Consider the following 19,411-nt stretch of genomic DNA (forward strand, 5'->3'; position numbering starts at 1 on the left):
ACTATGTCAACAATCTCCATAAGGACAGTACGTTGGTTTAGGACTTACCGATAGCCGAGATCAAGAGCAGTGAATGAATCTGAGACACATTCTGGATTAGAATGGACTGTACTTTTACTGTACATACACAGAAACTGAATTTTTCTTAAAATTTTTTTTTAAAAGTCACTTAAAGACAGTAGTGAGCTCTAAGCTTTGGTCAACAAAAATAATCAATAATCAATAATAAGAATAGAAAAGAGTTTTATTTGAGCCAAACTGAGGACTAGCGCGGAAACCCACGTCCCACATGACTCTGAGGCACTGCTCTGGAGAAGCATGGATTCCAGCACAGTTTTGTATCTTGTCAGAACACAGAACATTAAGTAAGTCAGGAAAACATTTCTTCAAGGTCTCAAAAAACATAAAAAAAACACAAAAACACAGATCAGCATGTACAGAGCGAGTCAGCTCGGCCTTGGCCCTGGAAAGGGAGACTTATCCTCTAGGGAGGACCAGCATTGGTGCCCCAGGAATGGAGGCGTTTAATCTTTATTTTTAACATGAACATTCTTTACTTCTGGTCAGTGTGCTCTTTTCTTTAATAATTAAAGCAGATGTACAATGCATGTTTGATAGGCCGCAAACAGGCTGTTTCAGTTAGCATAAAATTCCAGTTAACTCATGTATAAGCCAGAATAACTTCCCTATAGCTCAATACAGGAAAATTTCTTCTATCAGTTTGATTCCTTCGGACTTCCATTCCTTGATTCTCGCCGTCTTATTTTTACGGGACTTGACTATCTAAAATTAGCTGGAGCAGTTTTTGCTTGCTCACTGGAGGGAAGCTGGCACAGAGCCAGCTGGGCTGGGTCACACTGAGTTTCAGTTTCCTCTTCCCTGAGTCTTGGAAGCCTCATTGCTGAGAAATTTTCAGCTTTCACTTTGTGCCTGCCTCGCTGTCCAGACGGAGCAGCTACTCTCAGCTTCAGCCTTTGTAGAGATTCTACAAACAGGTAAATGACTTGCTACTTTCCCCTCTTCCTAGCCACTTGCAAATAATGGTTTTTCTTCCTTTTTTTAAATCAGAAAGTAATCACTTAGAATGAAAAACTAGCTAATGATTTTTCTTGCTATCTATTCACCCTCTGTTTACTCATTTCATGTATAATTGAGAGGTAAATAAGGGGCATAAATGCAAGCTTTGTGACGGTACATGTAATCTGTTTTTCAATATTTAATGGAAAGTGTGTTTGCTTTTCCGCTAGATTGAGAAGTATGGCAGTGACAACTTGTTTAACGTGGATGCAAGAAAAAGTGCTGCAAAATTATTTTGGAGAAAAGCAGTTTAGCCTTCTCTATAAGGCCAGTGTCCATGGGTTCTCCAGTAAAGGTTTGCTTGAGAGATGCTCTAATCAAGGACCTACTATAACAGTGATTTACGCTGGAGATTACATTGTTGGGGTGTATGCGCAGAACAATGACAAAGAGGAATATGTTTTCATCACCCTTTTTGTTTTTCAAGAGACTGAAATTTCAGAATGCAAAATAGGACCATTCCAGCTACCTATGGTGTTTCAAGATAATTTTGAATTTTATGTAAATCTAGAGAGAAAAAGGATGTATATTAGCCCAGAAACAAAGGAAAAACTTGGACTATCTGGATATATTTCCTTCCAGGAATGTGAAGTTTTTCGATGTGAAGGTAGGTTTACCCAGATCATCCTACACAGAGTTTTTGTCTTTATGTGTGGATGGTTCTAGCTGGCTCATCCCCGTAAGAAACAGTGACTTTTTCACTTGTCCTCATCTCCAGCCAGCCCAGACTGAAATCTGGCCACAATCTGTTTTCTATGACACAACTACAGTTGAAAGTAGCATATAGGGTTTTCTGGAGTTTGTTGGGGAAGGGGTGGGAGATTAGGAGGTAAGGTGGAAGGAAGAGAGAGAGAAAGCAGCAACTTGAAGATTGTGAGATTCTCAGAAAGAAATCAGAGTTTGAACTTCTCTTGATTAGCACTGGACCCTTTCTACTGCAGTTTCCCATTCTATCCATTATGTCAAAAGGCCAAAATTAATTTCCTTATTTTTCTATTAAAGGACATTTCAATTGTTTCCTATATTTGCTTTTATAATCCATGCTTCTGTGATACATGCATGCATATATCTGTGCACAAAATTACTTCTTTTTGGTAACTTCCCAGTGGTGGAATCGCTGTTTTAAGAATTATGTGCTTTTGCATTTCATTAGACAACAAAGCTTCAGTGGTCTTTGTTATCCCCAGGGCTGTTACAGAAATACCTCTTTCCCTGTATCCTTGCCAATCTTTACTATTATTAATATTTAGAATATTTACCAACTTCATGGTCAAAAGATGGTTTCTCATTTTATTTGTGTATCCCTGATCACTAACAGGTCTCTGTGTATTGGCCATTTATATTTCTTCTGTGAAATAGTTTCTTATAACTATCCATTTAAAAGCAGGGCTCCTGGGAATAGTATTCCTTGAGCATTTGCATGTTCCAAACTAATTGTGTTTTTTATACATAAACGACTATCAGAATACATATTTCATGGAGCACACTTTATTTGGGGGAATATTGTAATATTTCAACAGCACTGTTGGAAACATTACAATTGTCGAAAAACTCAGGTTAGGCGTATTTATTTGTAGTATTTTTAACTGTTTCTCCTTGAGTGATTTAATCTTTCTTCCTCACTGTCCCAAACAACTAAAAACTTCTTATTGTTGAAGTCTGGTAAATTTACTTGGATATGTCATGGTGTTGACCATCCTCAACCAGTTAAGTAAACTGTTTATTGAAGTATAATACATTAAAGGAAATGCATAATTGATCAGTGTATCAAATGACAAACTTTTATAAATTGGATACACTCACATAACCACTGCCTGGATGAAGAAATAGATTATTACCATCATTTCAGAAGACTCCTTTAAGACTCTTCTCAGTTATTACTAACCAAAGGTAACCATCTTTCTGGCTCATATTAACATTAATTAATACTTATTATTTTTGAATTTTATATGGATGGAACCACAGCAAAGTATATGCTCTTTTCTGTCTGACTTCTTTCCTTCAATACCGTGTATGAAAGATTGGGCTAATACAGGGGACTGGATTGTAAAACCAGAGCTCTACTAATCAAATGTCGTACCCAGGATCAAGTTTTACTAATAATTTCAAGAATAAAGCCAATCAAAAATCTCAGAGAAGGCAGAAAAAGTACTAGGATATTCTGCGTGGCTCCTAGGTTCTTCCTTTCCATATTTGACATGCTTTCTGGCTAAGAACAACATGCAGGGATTCAAAATTAAGTTTGTGGGCCGCCTTAGATATCAGAGTGGTTAGGTTATGGAACATTTACATGCTGGTGCTATGGACCGGATTGTGTCTCCCCCAAATTCATATGTTAAAGTCCTAACACCCAATGTGACTATACATGGAGATGGGGCCCCAAAAGAAGTAATTAAGGTTAAGTGAGGTCATAATAGTGGCGCTGTAATCTGATAGGGATAGGATACATTTCCATATAAGAAGGGACACCAGGGAACTTTTTCCCTCTCCTCGAATCCAGAAGAAGAGGCCTTGTGAGCAGACAGCAAGATGGTGGCCACCTGCAAGCCAAGAGAAGAGGCCTCAGAAGGAAACCCACCTTGCCCACACCTTGATCTTGGTGTGGGACTTCGCCTCCAGAACTGTGGGAAGTAAATTTCTGCTGTTTATCTGCACAGCAGCCTGAGCAGACTGACACAATTAGCTTATGTGACATTTCAAAAATTGATGGCCCATAAACACAGATAATCTAGATTTATTTACTATAAATAATACTTAGCTAGGGACCTCCTGTCAAGGACATTCAAGAGATAAGCACTTTCCTTGTAGCAAATATCGTTAGTCTATTTACCAGGAGATAAGATTATTAGCATATTTATAAGAAAATGGAGCCCAGTCACATTTTTTCCCCTGAGAGTGTTACCTGATAAAGCGAGCGAATGTATCACAGACAGTTGTTTCAATTTCTACCTCCTTAGTGATTCAGCCATAGTACTACCTGTAGTAGTATTTTTTCCTTTTCATTTTCATATATTATTCCATTGCAATGATTCTATCATATTAAAAAAAATCAAAAATCAAATCACTTTTGATGAACATTTGGGTCTTCCAGTTTGGGGCTATCACAAATAATATTGCTATAAATATTCTTGTGCATGTCTTTTGGTTCATGTATATTCATATTTTTTGAAGAATATATAAGTATGAAATTTCTGAGTCATTGAGTATGTGTATGTTCAGCTTCAGTGGATACTGACAAAGTTTTCCAACACTGTCATACCCATTTCCACTACCACAAGCAGTGTACGAGACTTCCTGCCACTCCGAATCTTTCCCCACATTTTTTATTACTAGTTTTACAATATGTAACCATTCTGGTATGTGAGCTATGGTGTGACCTTTCATGAATTTGGCTTTCTTTCATTAGACTAGTTAGCAATTTATTTATTTCACATTTTTAATTAATTAATTACTATGTTAATTTATCCTTTCTTTGATTTATGGATTTGTATTTCTGTTATATTCTGATATTTCTAAGGTTTGTTCCCTTTTATTCTTTTCTGTTTCGATTTTCTATTTCCTTCTTTATTGTTTTTCATGAAATGTACTTTTATCACAAGGTTTATATTAAGTATTTGTATTATTGTTATTTTCTATATATTTACAATTGTGATTTTTTAATTTCCTTTTGGGTGTTAAAGCTATTTAAGGGGTTGCCTTTCCCTTTGTTTACACTTCTTTTCTAGTTTTATTGTAGTCATTGAACGTAGTCTTGACTGTTTCTACTTTTGGTCATTTAAAGAGGCTTTCTTTGTAATCATACATATAGCTATATTTGTAAATGTTACACACAGTTATTATTCTTTTGTTTAGAGAATTACCAGCATTACTACACCTAATCCTTTCAGTTTTAAATGCATCATAAAAGAGTGTCTCTTTTCAAGAAAGAAAAGAATTCTGGGCCTGAGTCTCATTGGTTCAAATGAAGACCTAAGCCCACCCCTGAACCGCTCACTGCTCTTTGATTGGCTAGGCAGAAGTTCTACATTCTCTTGAAAGCAGCAAGAAGAATATCAATTGGATTGGAAGTTCCAGGAGGCCCAATTATTAATAGTAGATTTTGGAGAAAATTAGTGCCTGTGAATTTTTTTTGTTTGTTTGTGTGTCTTTGCACATTATCCCTTTCAGATCTGTTGGATTATGGAGGAGAAAATATTTTAGAGTATTTCCTGTCTTTCCCTAGTCTGTCCATGTTTCTAGACCTTGCTTCTGTGATTTACAGAGGACCCCACCCTCATCTCCCATGTTGGAGTGAGTCACACACTACTGCTAGGTAATTTGGGGGGGAAAAATCTGCTGACACTATAGTCTTTCAGTGCCCACCTTGACTCTAGCTCTAGACTCTTCAAATGTGATGATGTTAAGAAGATTTCCCATAACTTTCTACATTTGCTTTTCACTATCCTGCACTATTCCTACCGAAAGGCTATTTCTTCATTTTTTCCTTAGTGAATTCATTGACATTCATTCAGTGTCCATCATTCAACAGCTTGTAATCGTCATTGTTCTTTGATTATTTCTCTAGATTTATTGGACAAAAGGAGGATGGAAGGGGTCATAGAGTAAGTCAATGTTTTTAATGTTCTATTATTCTGTTCATTATCATAGGCTTATTCTGTTACAGGTTCTGTCAAGAAAATTGGTAGTACAAATTATCATAGAAAACTTGTGGATCACCCAGAACAAACTGTATCTATAATCACAAAATATTTGGTAATAGCAGTGTTAAAACAAAAAGAACACTGAGTAGATGGAAGATATTTCTAATGTTTTTATGTAGTTGAAGCGAAATGATTATTTGGCTGAATACATCTGTCTGCATTTTTTACTTAGAATTCTTACAGTTCCAGTTCCAGTTCCAGCTACTTTAGGGAAGGGGTGGTTGGCAGGTAGGGAACACCCATCATGAACTCCAAGAACATGCTAGAAATTGTCTACTTTCATATACTTCAGAAGTCACATATTATGTTGTGGTTTTTGAAGTTTATTGCTGATAACTTATCTTCATGTTTAACATAGTTGATATTTATTCAGGGGTGTATATGACCTGGTTGCTTAAATCTGAAAAGTTTCATGTCTGATTTGCTTTAGTTAAAAGTGTTATGTTTGCTTTTACTTCTTTTACAATAGGATTTGAAGATAGGATAGTTTCATGTCTTTTTATATGAGTTGCTAATCAAAAATAAATAATAACCTATAAGAAAAGAAACTGAATTCTAGGAAAGTTTATGGTAAGGCCTTGTGACCTATCCTTAATCAACTTTTAAAATTGTCTTGTCTAAACAGGCTCAAGGAGAAGTTGTTGTCTGCCATAAGAACTTACAAACCATATGGAGACCTGGTTCACCAAACACGAATTCTGCTTCTGGGTCCAATTGGAGCTGGCAAGTCCAGCTTTCTCAACTCAGTAAAGTCTATTTTCCGAGGCCATGTAACAAACCAGGCTTTGGTGGGTTCTTATACATGTGGGACCTCTGATAAGGTGAGTCCATTCTAGGTCACTCAGCCTTTGCGTCTTTGCTCAAGTCACTTAGATTTGAAAAGGCTTTTGCTGATCAACTTCATTACAGATAAACTCTATTTCAATTTACAGTTTTTAAAAAAATGAACTCTTCAAGTTTTTTTTTTCCCCTATACAGTACAGAACATATTTTATAAACGATGGAAAGAATGCTGACACCTTGCCATTTATTCTGTGTGACTCACTGGGGCTGAGTGAGACAGAAGAAGGGCTCTGCATGGGTGACATACCCTACATCTTAAAAGGCCACATTGCTGACAGATACAAGGTATGATTTAGTTACTCATTGAGAAAGTATAATTGATATTTAAAATGTTTATTTTTGCCCACTCTCAACAATATCAGACTCTAGTGCATTGACATTGATTTTTTTTTAAATTACACTTGTTCAAAATCCTTTGTTGCTTTTTGATATTTTATTTTACAGAGAATTAAAACACCTGAAGGATTCTTCTGTCATAGCTGTCATAGCAACTCTGAATGTTGTTATACATTCAATTGCTTTTGGCTCTGTGAAACAGAAATCCAACTATGTTTATTTACTCACATGGGTAATTTTTCTTATGTAACAGAAAGTCTGAAGATAGGCAGCTTTGGGCCAGTGTGACAGGTTATCAATTTTCAAGGATCCTTCTGGCTTTCTGTTCTGAGACCCTCAGCCTGGGGTGCTATGATGAAATCTCACCCACCCCTCCATATTCAGATGTTGAAGTCCCAGTGCACAAGGTGATATTTGGAGGTAGAGCCTGCGGGAGGTGATTAGGTCATGATGGTGAAGCCCTCGTGAATGCAATCAGTGCCCTTGTAAGAAAAGACACAAGAGAGCTGACCTCTCTCTCAGCTCTATGAGGACACAACAAGAAGGTGCTATCTACAAACCAGGACTAAGGCTCTCACCATACACAAAATCTACCAGCACCCTGATCTTGAACTTCCTAGCTTCTAGAACTGTGATAAATAAAAGTTTGTTGTTTAAATCACCGAATAGGGTAATGCATTATAACAGCCCAAGCTGACTAGGATATGTGTCTTTCATCTTTATGTCTTAAGATGTTCATGCTAAGCACTGTCAGAGGAAGGAAGAGATTTCAGAGAAGGCAGATTAGTCTGCCTTTTTTTTTTTTAACTTTGCTATTCCTTTTTATAAACATTTAGATCTTAAATTAATTGTTAATTTACCTTGTTCCTAATAAATAGTCCATGTGCCAATATCTTTCATTGAATGCCTTTTGCATCTTTTTCCTTCTAAGTATGGGATTTATTTTTATATTCTATAACTCATTCTATTAATGTATTTATTAACTCCTTTATGATATTGTTTGCATTACTATGTTGTTTAATGTTTTTATTACCATAGCAATCAATTATGTCCTGATAACCCACTGGACAAGTCATATCCGTTATTCATTTCTCACATTTTTTTTTCTTGACCATTTCACACATACACGTTTTCAAATGAGCTTGTTTGTGTTTTATTTGATTGCTTGTGTTTGTGTTTGATTTGTTAGTCCTTTGATGGAAATTACATTAAAATTTTGTATCAAAAGTTGATATACATCTTTACATATCCAGTGTTTTTATTTAGAAACAGAGCATGTTTTATTTTTCTATTCTTTAGTATAAAGTTATCTTGCAGAGGTAATTAAGCTTATTTTAAAATATTCTTTAAAAGAAACATTTACTATAGAGCATGTTAAATCTATGCAAAAGCACACAAAACTATTTAATCAATTTGTATTTACATAGCTTTGACAAATTTTGATAGTTTCATCTATGACTACCCACTTTCTCCTGTCTTGTATTATTTGGAAGAAAATCTAAGAAGTCATAACATTTCATCCATAAATGAATATGCATTTAAATATATATATATATACACACACACACACAGGGGCATATACGTCTTTTATTAAATGTAACCATAATATGCTTATCACATTTAAAATTAATAGCTGCTCTTAATTTATTAAATATCACCCCTTTCTAATTGTCTTTTAGGTATCATGCATCTTTTTTTTTAACAGTCTGTTTGAAACATTATAAAATAATATTTTATAACATTAATAAATAGATCTATTTATTAGTAAATAAATATATTCAGCCTCTTTTTTTGGTGGTAACTTTTAAAAAATTTATTTTATTTTTTTCCATTCCTTTATTGAAGTATAGTCAGTTTACAATGTTGTGCCAATTTGGGGTGTACAGCATAATGCGTCAGTCATACATATACAGCTGGAGGAATAACCCTCCTGGGCTTCAAACAACATTACAGAGCTACAGTAATCAAAACAAGGTGATATTAGCACAAAAACAGACACATGGATCAAATACAACAGAATAGAGAACCCAGAAATCTATCCAGCTTCTTTTAATTTGCATGTTCTGCCTCTGTGTCATCTGGTATTTTTCCTTGAAATTCGTTTCTTTCAGAAATCTGGTTGTTTGGCCTGTAGACTTCCCCACAGTCTGAGCTTTGCTGTTGTCATCACTCGATGTGGTTTTCCACGGTCCTCTGTTTTCTGTGTACCCTAAAAATTGGTAGTTGAACCTAGAGTCACCTTCAGATTCAGCTTTTGCTTCCTAGATGGTGTCGTGTTCTTTCATGAAGAGCCACACAACTTTGGGTTTTCTCATTTTTCTAATGTAAGTATTCATTAACGTTCAATGCCTAGGTCGATTTATTTATTAGAGTGTAAAAGCAGCAATATTCTGTTTCTATCATTCCTTCTTCATTTCACATATGAAAGAGAAACTTCCCCTTATTGCCCACTTGATTACTTAGTGGTACAGTTTATATAGGAAAGGCAAGATATGCGCTTCATTTTCTTAGAGAAATGATAGCATACTATATGTTATGGATAAATTGGACTTTTGCCACTGCAAGTAGTGCTGAAGTTAATAGCCTTGTCCATACACCATTTTGTATTTTTGCTAGTGCTTCAGTGGGACAGGTTCCCAGCAGGATTGCTAGTTAAGGGTATAGCACAAGGAACTATATTCAATATCTTGTAGTAGCCTATGGTGGAAAAGAGTATGAAAACGAACATATGTATGTTCATGTATGACTGATGCACTCTGCTGTACACCAGAAACTGACGCAACATTGTAAACTGACTAGACTTCAATTAAAAAAAAAAAAAAGAGTAAGTGCATCCTACTGAGAACCACTTTCGCCCTTTGCATTCTGCCTGATGATAACCAGATTTCCTTCCGGATGCTCTCACCTCCATCTTTGCTAACCTTGCTTCTTTTATCTAGAACACTTTCTGCTATTTCCTTATTCCCTGTATCAGATGAACTCCTATTTTTCAGCTTTCAGAGTATATGCCCCTTCCTTACAGGAGCTTTACCTGACTACGTGAAGGGACAGCTAGCTACATGCATAACGACTGTCTTCTCCACCAGATTGCTATCCCCTTAATGTTAGAGACCTGCCTGTTTTGTTCACCGTTTCAGTCACCTGCACAGGGTCTGTGCTCATATGTGCGCACTCATAAATATTCATCGAATTAACATGTTGCTTGACGTTTACCTTACAGTTTGATTGCACGAAACCAATCACACCAGGCCATGATAACTATATAGGCTCCCCGTTGCTGAAGGACAGAATCCACTGTGTGGCATTCGTGTTCGATGCCAACTCTGTTGAACATCTCTCTAAAGAAATGGTGTCAAAGATCAAAAGAATTCAAAGGGAGTTGATAAAGTGTGGTGAGTCTCATTCCACTTAAGTGCTAAGGGCAATTGACTCGACTGTATTGTTGGTGGCTTTGGGACAGGACAAAGAACTTAGGAAATTGCATTTGTGACTATTCCCTGGCATCTTAATGTTATTCAATCAAACGGAGCACTCACTAGCTGTGTGACTTTGTGCAAGTGACTCAAACTCTCTGAGCCTCAATTTCTTATAAAATTAGCATCATAACAGCATGTACCTCAGAGATTTATTGTAAGGATGAAACAAATTAATACAGATGAAGAACTTAATACAGTCCTCACTACCTGCTACCACGGCATCCTGGCATGCATTTTTTATCAAGATTCTTACATTTCCCCTTGAGTCTTAAAGGATTAGAAAGTGGGAAAGAACATTTCAGTAAGAAAAAGAGGCAGGAAAGTAAGACTTTGGGTAGAAGAGGTCGCATAAAGACTTTGGCGAAGGTAAATAGGATTGGGAACCGGGGGGCCTCACGCTGGCTTTTCTTGGCTTCGTTATCCACATGGTGTTTGGGAATGAGCCGGTTTGTCACGCTTTGGTTAAGTTAGAAGCAGGGAGGGATTACCGACCTGCTCGCTGAAATTTAAACGCTTGCAAGGGTGGTGTGCCGGGAGGTGCTTGTTAACACTGCGACATGGGAGCACTGTATTTGTGATGCCTCGATAAATTCCATCTCCTTCCTGAGGCCTCTTCTCTCCCGTCTTGTTTGTTAGAGTCCTTTTGATCTTTTCTTTCGTCTCCATAAAAACACAGCTGTTTGGACAGGATATGAAATCATTAAGTAAAATTGTAGCATAAATTTGACTTCCCGCTTCCAAGAGGTGGTTCACTTGAAGCGTCCTCTTTTACCATGGAAGGCAATGAAGGAATTTCCTGTGTCAGAGGAATTCCAGGCACCAGTGAGTAGTTAAGGGGGATTTACTGTCAGGGAGTAGGGAACCTTCCCAAATCTCTGAAGTTGCTCCATAGATAACCTATTGTGTAGCTGAGAGCTAGCTGATTAACTGAGAAATCCTGAGGTTGTCTAGACTGATAAATACATCATAAAAATGTAATGAAAAAACGTTAAAAAAAAATCTATCTGGCATAGGTGTGGTACATGTGGTTTTGCTCACTCATGTGGATACCTTGGATATGATTATGAAAGGTGACCTTATGGACATATACAGCTGTCTGCCTGTGAAACTCAAGGTAATGGGCGATGCCATTTATAAACACATTTTCTGGGGTACGTCACTATGTTCACATGATATTACTGTGTATGAACATAAAATAAACATCTCCTGAGTTTAAGAAGAATTAAAACCACTGGGATTTCAAAATGTAGAATAAATAAACAAGATTGTACTGTATAGCACAGGGAAATATATACAAGATCTTGTGGTAGCTCACAGCAAAAAAAAAATGTGACAATGAATATACGTATGTTCATGTATAACTGAAAAGTTGTGCTCTACACTGGAATTTGACACAACATTGTAAAATGACTATAACTCAATAAAAAATGTTAAAAAAAGAAGAGTTAAAACCATTGCTTGGGATAATTCAGACTCATTTCCCAAGTTTTAAAAATTAAATATATGTTCATCATTATGCTGATACAGATAATTCTGTTCATTACAATTTAATTTAATTAGGTTAATTCCAGTTCATTACAATTTAATTTAATTAGGTTCAATTCAACCAGTATTTATCAGTGATGAAAACAAGTTCCCTGCACTAAAAGCTTATAATTTTAATCAATAGAGGTGAGAGGTTGGGGAAGTAGGGTAAGAGGAAATTGACAAAAGAATGTGATGTGATCGAGTATGATAAGTATCATGAAATGATTAAAAATGAAAAGTATTTAACGTTTAGAGAAGAGAAAATTGTATTACAGGGATGGGGGAAGATTTTATTACTGAGGTGGCACTGGGAGATGGCTTTCAAGGAGAAGAAAGTATTTCAGGATATGAAGGGACAAAAATGGGGGGGGAACCAACTTCAAGTTCTAGGGACAGCATAAGTCAATAATACATCAGTGAAGGAAAAGGCAGCATATGAGGGAAGCATGGAGCCATTAATTTAGTGGAGGGTTGGATCCTTGGAGGGGGAGAGGAAGTGAGAAAGTTTCATTTGCATGAGGTGATTTAATTCATTAGGTGCATGAATGGGGAATCATAGCAATTTTTGGAAAGAATATTGACGAGACCAAAGTTGAGCTTCAGAAAAATTAATCTGCCACCCACATGCAGAACTAGATTGGAGTCAAAAGGAACCTGGAGGTGGGAACACCAGTTGGGAAGACATAATGATAACTAATATTTGTTGAACACTATGTATGTGAGAAATTTTCCTACTCAATACTTACGACAACCCTGTGAGACAGGTACTGTTACGACCACATTTGATAGATACAGAAACAAAAGGAGACAGAGTAAAAGCATTTGCCAGTTTATTGATAGTGCTAAGAAGTGACAGAGCCCTGTTTTGAATCCAGGCAGTGCGGCTCCACGAATAAACTAGTCTAAGCATGAATGAAGCATTAACATTAAACTAGTCTAGTAAAATGGCTTATCCTGAGAATAACCTTTAAAAGGAAACAGGCAAATTATGGACTCTAGTGTAAGGGCATTAAAAATGCTTCAATTTCAAAGCAGTTCATATGGAACTATTAGTTGTTTTTTTATTTCTAATTCATATTGAATCTACTACATGTATTCTAAGTTGAAAATGAGCAGTGATAATAGATCTTGACTTGTCAAGGTCTCGAAGAAAAGAACTTTATGGGGCTAGATCTCTATCCCCCCCGTCCTCCAACAGGGAAAGTACTGCCAAGCTCCTACGTTTTGTTACTGCGTTCATGATTCATGTTGACATAAAACTGTATTTTTCACTGTCTTAAGATTTCTGGGTTTTAATGTCGGTGTTGCAGCTGGAGGCAGTTCACCGAGAACTTGGATTTCCTCCTTCTAACATCTTCGTGGTTAGAAATTACACCTCAGAGTGGGAGCTGGAGCCTGTCATGGACGTTCTGATCCTCTCTGCGCTGAGACACATGCTGTGGGCTGCAGACGACTTCTTAGAGGATTTGCCCTTTGAAGAAACAGACAGATGTGTTTGGTGACGCAGAAGCGCGAACGTGTCAGCTCCGCGGGGACTTCCGTTTTGTGTCCCTCCTAGAGGATCTGCACTACTTCTCTAACCCTTCGTCTCTTTTCAAAATGAAATTTTTGAAATGACCCACCCGTGCCATTCCCACTGAACATTCCAAGCTGTATCTTTGCCCTCTTCTGTCAAAATGGGCTTCATTGCGTGAGACCCAGAAAGGGCTTGGCTCGCCGTTGTTCCTGATCCGATATGGTCTTTGACTGTTGGTCCTTTTCTGGGACCTGATGCTTCTTTGCCCTTTTTGGCTTGGCTTTTCGACGCCTCTCCTCGTCAGAGTCACTCTGAACGCAGTGTGATCAGTTCTGGGTAGTGGTGGGTGCCCTTCCTGTTGACAGCCTCAGATTTTAGGGTTCCATGTATTTTCTGTTGTCAACGTGTGCGCAGTACTCGCTTTACCGTTCCAACCAGAGATCAGACACGTTTCAGTCTAAACTCAAATCTTATTTTAGTTTGTGGGAAATCAAATTAGGGTATCATAACATCTCTAGTTCTCTCTCACTGCAAACTACTGGGAAACCCTCATTCTACTGCCTTTGCTGTCCTGACTCTGCAGTCTTGGTTTCTCCATTCTTTCTCTTCCTCATGGTGCAGGCACTCTCAAAGCCAGGATTGGCTTACACCTCCAGGAGCCCAGTGGGTTTTCCTCCTGCTAGTTGCTTTTCCCTAAAGAGTCCATCAAGAATATTTTTTTCTCTTTATTCAGAGATGAGAGGAAAGGATTATTAAGTGTATGAGTAAAGAAAATGAGTAAGTGAATGTTTTACATTAATATATGTATATTTTTATCTCATCATGGAGGAATGAAAATTAAGACATGAGAAAACACAGGAAGGAGAGAAGTAGTGGAAACTGAACCTATTTTATTTTTATCTGGAATGAAGTTACATATACAAAATCATATCACCTATAAATAGGAACAGCACAATTTAAAGTCATTAATTGTAAAAACAATCATAATTCCTTTTGAATTTATGTTTTGTATCTGTGAAAAATTAAAGTTTCTTTTTATAAAACCCGAGTCTAACATGGGTGCGTGTGTGTGTTTGTGCGTGTGTGTGATTTTGGCAAAGCTTATTTTAATATGATTTGCCAGCATCTTCTGATCTACACGCAAGTCATTTTAATTTGCCTTCTTATTTTATTTCTAAAGTGCTTGATTTTGCTCTCTTTGGGTCCCAGTTAATGTTGTATTCTTTAACCTAAAGCCATTTTTACTTTAATATCTGAACACTTCTTCCAGGATGTGGCAGTTAGTGAGTTCCAGAAGACCAAAACTGAAAGGGATTGTAGTATGATTACTCTGTAAGTTACAACTATTTTAGTTACAAGTGACAAAACTCAACCTGAACTGCGTGAGTAGAAAAGAAGACTGTAGTAATGGGCCAAGTAATCATACCATGGGAAAGGCTGGGATTGGACTGGATTGTCCTCATAAGTGGTTGAATTCAGGGGTTCCAGAACTATTCTGTTTCTTTCTCTCTCCCTTAAACACACACACACACACACACACACACACACAGCCTTTTGATCCCTTCTTTCTGTATATTGTTGTCATTCTCTCAGGCTAGCAATCCTTTTCTTTTTATTGAGGTATAGTCAGCTTACAATGTTGTGTCAATTTCCGGTGCACAGCACAATGCTTCAGTCATACATGAATATACATATATTCATTTTCATATTCTTTTTCACCATGAGCTACTACAAGATATTGAATATACTTCCCTGCACTATACAGCATAAACTTGTTTACCTATTTTATATATACCAGTCAGTATCTGCAAATCTCGAACTCCCAGTTTATCCCTTCCCATCCCACTCTGTCCTGGCAGTCACAGGTCTATATTCTATGTCTGAGAGTCTGTTTCTGTTTTATTTATTTGTTCATTTGTCTTTTTTTTTTCAGATTCCACATATGAGTAATATCATATTGTATTTTCAGGATAGCAATCATGATAAATCTACATCTTCTGAGTCCAAGCTTCAGGCTGACATTAATTCAGTCTTGTGACCTGAAGTGAAACAGGATTTTTATTTCCCAGTTTCATTGTGAAATAATACAAAAAAGGACCTCAACTGATCTAGCTAAAGTCATACCCCTACCTCCCAGGAATAATTACTTTATCTAGAAGAGCAAGGAAAGGTGATCAGCACATTGTAGGTCATATCTGCTCAGGAAGAATGATTTATTATTTGAAGGGCTACTACTATTGGATTAACTGAGCTGGAGGGGCACTATAATATGTTCCCTTATAGATTTGGGAAGTTTCATATCTAGTTCCTCATTCAGATGAAAAAGTTTGCTAAAATTCTTATTAATTAGTTTAAACTGGCTCACCTTTAAAAAAGGTTTTAAACTTTAATAAAAAGCTTTTTAAGCTAAAGTATCATATGCACCTAAAAAGTGCATGGTTCTTAAGTATAATACATAGCGAGATACATTTTGACAAACATTACAAACCCATGAAATTCGAACTCAGAGAAGAAACAGAACATCATCAGTATCCTGTAAGTCCTCGTTATGCCCAGGCTAGTTATCTAGGATAGCCACTGTTCTGACTTTTAATTGCATAGAGTGGTCTTTTTTATCCCTTACATAACTAGTCTTATGCACTATTTACTCTTTTGGGTCTGACTTCTTTCATGTGATATTGCATTTGTTTGTTTGATTCATATTATAGCACAAAGATAAAGATCATTTATTCTCATCTGTTTGATGGGCAGTTGGGCAGTTCTCAGTTTGGGACTATTACAAACAGTGCTAGTATAAGCATTCCAGTACATGCCTTTTGGAGAACAAAGGGAAATATTTCCATTGGGTGTATATAGTTAGGACAGAATTACTATGTATGTACATGCTTAGCTTTAATAGATAATACTAATCCCTTTTTAAAGGCACTTAAATATATTTTGGTTTTATTTAAAAATTCAATGACTCAAACCTTCCAAAATTTTAAAACTCCATCTCAAAATTTAATATATTTAATTTCTTATTTTAGCAGTTCAGTTGTTTGACTAGACCTTCCTGAGTACTAAAAGATTCTTACAGATCTAATATCTTGACCTTAAAATCATAGTAAATCTAAAGTTATTCTAAATTTCCTAATATATGACAAACATTTACTAAGATTTCAACTTAAATCCACAAGTTCAAATTAAGCACTTGATTAGGACATTTAAAATGAGAGATACAAGAAATTTGACCTATTAGTACTTTATGTTTGGTTAACTCTTGCTGCCTGAGAAACTACTTCAAAATTTAGTGCCTTGAAGAGGAATCATTTATTATCCCCTGCATCTGAGGGTTGGCTGAAGTTTCGTTATCCCTGAGCTTGGGCTCAGCTGAAGGGCTAAGCTGTGGCTATTGGGGTAGGCTGACAGGGCTGCTCTACTCCAGGTGTGTGCATTCTGAAACTGCTGAGACAGGAGCCTCCTGGGGGAAGTTCCTCTTGTGCAGCAGAATTGCAGGAAGGTGGGGGAGCCATGCAATGTACCTTAAAGCCTAGATGTGCAACTAGCACATCATCACTTCTGCCCATCTGCCATTGGCCAAAGCAAGTCTTATGAGTAAACCAAAACCAAGGGGCTGAAAAATTCAGCCCTGCAACAATGAGGTCATGGTGGGTTAGTGACTGCAGAAAGGAGTGAAGAATTGAGACCAATAATAATGTATGTATATGTCTATCTATTATATACGTATATATTATAATACACTATATAGAGAGAGTAACAAATTATACAATTTCCTTCTTATGCTTTGTTTTCCATTCCCATATCAAAAGAAAGCCAAGTTTAACTTACTTTCTCATGGGAGCAACAGTATACATTCTCCATCCTCCCTCAAAAGTACTTACATTCTCTGGTACACTGTCATAACCTAATAAGACAGATTTATACTTGATCATTATTAAAAGTCAGCTGATTCATAACAATGATACCATTATGATAATTTATTAGAAAACAAAGCCAGGGAAAAATGAGAATTGTGATAACTCATTCGTGTCAATTTTGAGTGAAAAACATGGGCTGGAAGTATAGGAGACTTTCCAGAGACAGTACATAATATTTGCCAGACCATACTAATTAGAATGAGGCTCAGTAGGTTCTAGGGCTATTTGAATCTTGGAGGGTAAATATATTGCACCCAATGTATTATTATCTTTTATACATCAAGTGACCAAAGAGAAATGTGAGTTTGAATGGGATCTGGAACAAAAGAGACTTAGAATTTTAAAGGAAGCACTATAGCTCAAGCAGCAAAATCAAGACGATGTGATGCTGTTACATAAATTATTTTGGAAGTATTTACTATCTGGACATAAGCAGGCTAAATTCCCTGGAAGAAGTCTACAACTGTTTCCACTTGGTGACCACTGGGAGACTTAGATTTGCAAGTAACCTGATGGCAGTAGCTACATGTAGTCATTCCAAGAGACCGCTGTTGCCCTGAAACTGGGCTTTGGTGGAGATAGCTCCCATTGTAGAAAGACATCAAGTAAGTCTAACATCCAAAATATGTATTATATTATTAGGTAATGTCAGAGAGCTATTCTAGTGATGACAGATCAGATCCAATGACGGATAACATAGAAACGGAAGAGTAACCAGATGTGACTCTGGGAAAGTACATTGTATCCATGAGCAGGTTGCAGCCCTGCCCTTGGGACAGATGAAAGACCCACCAGAAGAATGGTTAGTTTCTGCTATTGTGAAGTGTGAACCTATGATTTTCATCCTAATAAAATAACACTTTATAGTGGACAGTTAAGAATACTAGTGTGAGGAGAAGTAAATTATGGAAATGTGTGGAAATTCTGTAGAAGAATTAAAATGGGCCATATCAATAATCATCAGATAAAACCTGGGATTAGAAGACAAAGGCTTATGCTTTCGTCTATTTCTTGGATCTATCTACTTGGATACATAAAATAAATGGGGATATTATTACTTAAGCTTCAAATATTGGGTGGAAACCATGACATACTCTGCTATGGAAATTGATTATGTGATAATATGCTATATGGATTGTGAATGGGAAAATAATTTCCAAAAGATGACTTTGGGTCAGGTTCCTCAAGGGCAAGGAATGACAGGTCGACAATGTAGGACCCTTACTGATAGCCCCATGTGGCTTCAACTGGGTCCTGACTAGAACAAACTCAAGTTAGACTTTGACTTTGTTTACCCTTTGGCTGTAGCAGTGGCTGAAGATAACATTAAAGATTTGGAATAGCAGAATGTGAAGTAACTCAGTCTCCTAGGTTATATTTTATCAAATCAAACATTTCACTGTTGCCTATGTACAAAAATGAGCTAAGAGACTTAACATCATGTGGACTTACCAAATTCCATATCACTCATGTAGCAGCAGTTTGATAAAGACCTGAGATGGGTAATTAAAATATCTATTGATCATCAAGGACTGGCTGGCTTGACTGGGTCTATAAAGTAGAAACATAAAGTAGAAAAATCATTTGGCAGGGTTGGTATGTGGATGTAAGGGTAAAGATGAGTGATGGTGCGATCACACAACTCTCTGAAGATTTCTTTCCTTTGATTTTATTTAATATGGAATGCTTCACCAGTTTGCCTATTAGTCTTTGCACAGGGGCCATATTAATCTCTGTCTTGTTCCAATTTTGGTATATGTGCTGCTAAAGCAAGCATCCAAAAGAACATTTGTTTTATCTTGCTAGATTCAACTGTGCTGTGTTCAAGACTACAACAGCTTCTCCCAGCAGAGGGAGGATTTGCAACTCGGGAAACAATTTCAGTTTCTCTGAATTTGACTTGCATACTGGTAAGAAAACAATGGACTTGATAGTGACTCCCCTCATGTTCCCTTACCTAGGACTGTTAAGTGCTGCCCTGTTGACTACAGGTAGGATGGTCCCATCACTACTTGCCTT

At 36.8% G+C, this 19,411-nt stretch overlaps 1 protein-coding gene and 1 pseudogene across 3 annotated transcripts; one reads left to right on the top strand and one right to left on the bottom strand.

The window, feature by feature from the left end:
* Nucleotides 1–900: 900 nt before the first annotated feature.
* IFI44 (interferon induced protein 44) lies at nt 901–14,523 on the top strand. 3 transcript variants are annotated; one of them, XM_006178516.3, is made up of 8 exons: nt 901–995; nt 1,248–1,684; nt 5,642–5,678; nt 6,403–6,598; nt 6,756–6,905; nt 10,177–10,348; nt 11,446–11,546; nt 13,270–14,523. In XM_006178516.3, exons 2-8 carry the CDS (start codon nt 1,258–1,260, stop codon nt 13,459–13,461), a joined length of 1,275 nt encoding a protein of 424 aa, XP_006178578.1. In that variant the 5' UTR covers nt 901–995; nt 1,248–1,257; the 3' UTR covers nt 13,462–14,523. The 3 variants fall into 3 exon arrangements, with proteins under 3 accessions (XP_006178578.1, XP_032350541.1, XP_032350542.1); XM_032494650.1 differs by having other exon boundaries at nt 13,241–13,409; XM_032494651.1 differs by lacking the exon at nt 11,446–11,546 and having other exon boundaries at nt 13,270–13,451.
* Nucleotides 14,524–19,064: 4,541 nt separating this feature from the next.
* Nucleotides 19,065–19,165, bottom strand: LOC116668388 (annotated as a pseudogene).
* Between the last annotated feature and the right edge of the window lie 246 nt (nt 19,166–19,411).

Source organism: Camelus ferus, chromosome 13 (assembly GCF_009834535.1).
Source record: "Camelus ferus isolate YT-003-E chromosome 13, BCGSAC_Cfer_1.0, whole genome shotgun sequence".
Lineage (NCBI taxonomy): Eukaryota > Metazoa > Chordata > Mammalia > Artiodactyla > Camelidae > Camelus > Camelus ferus.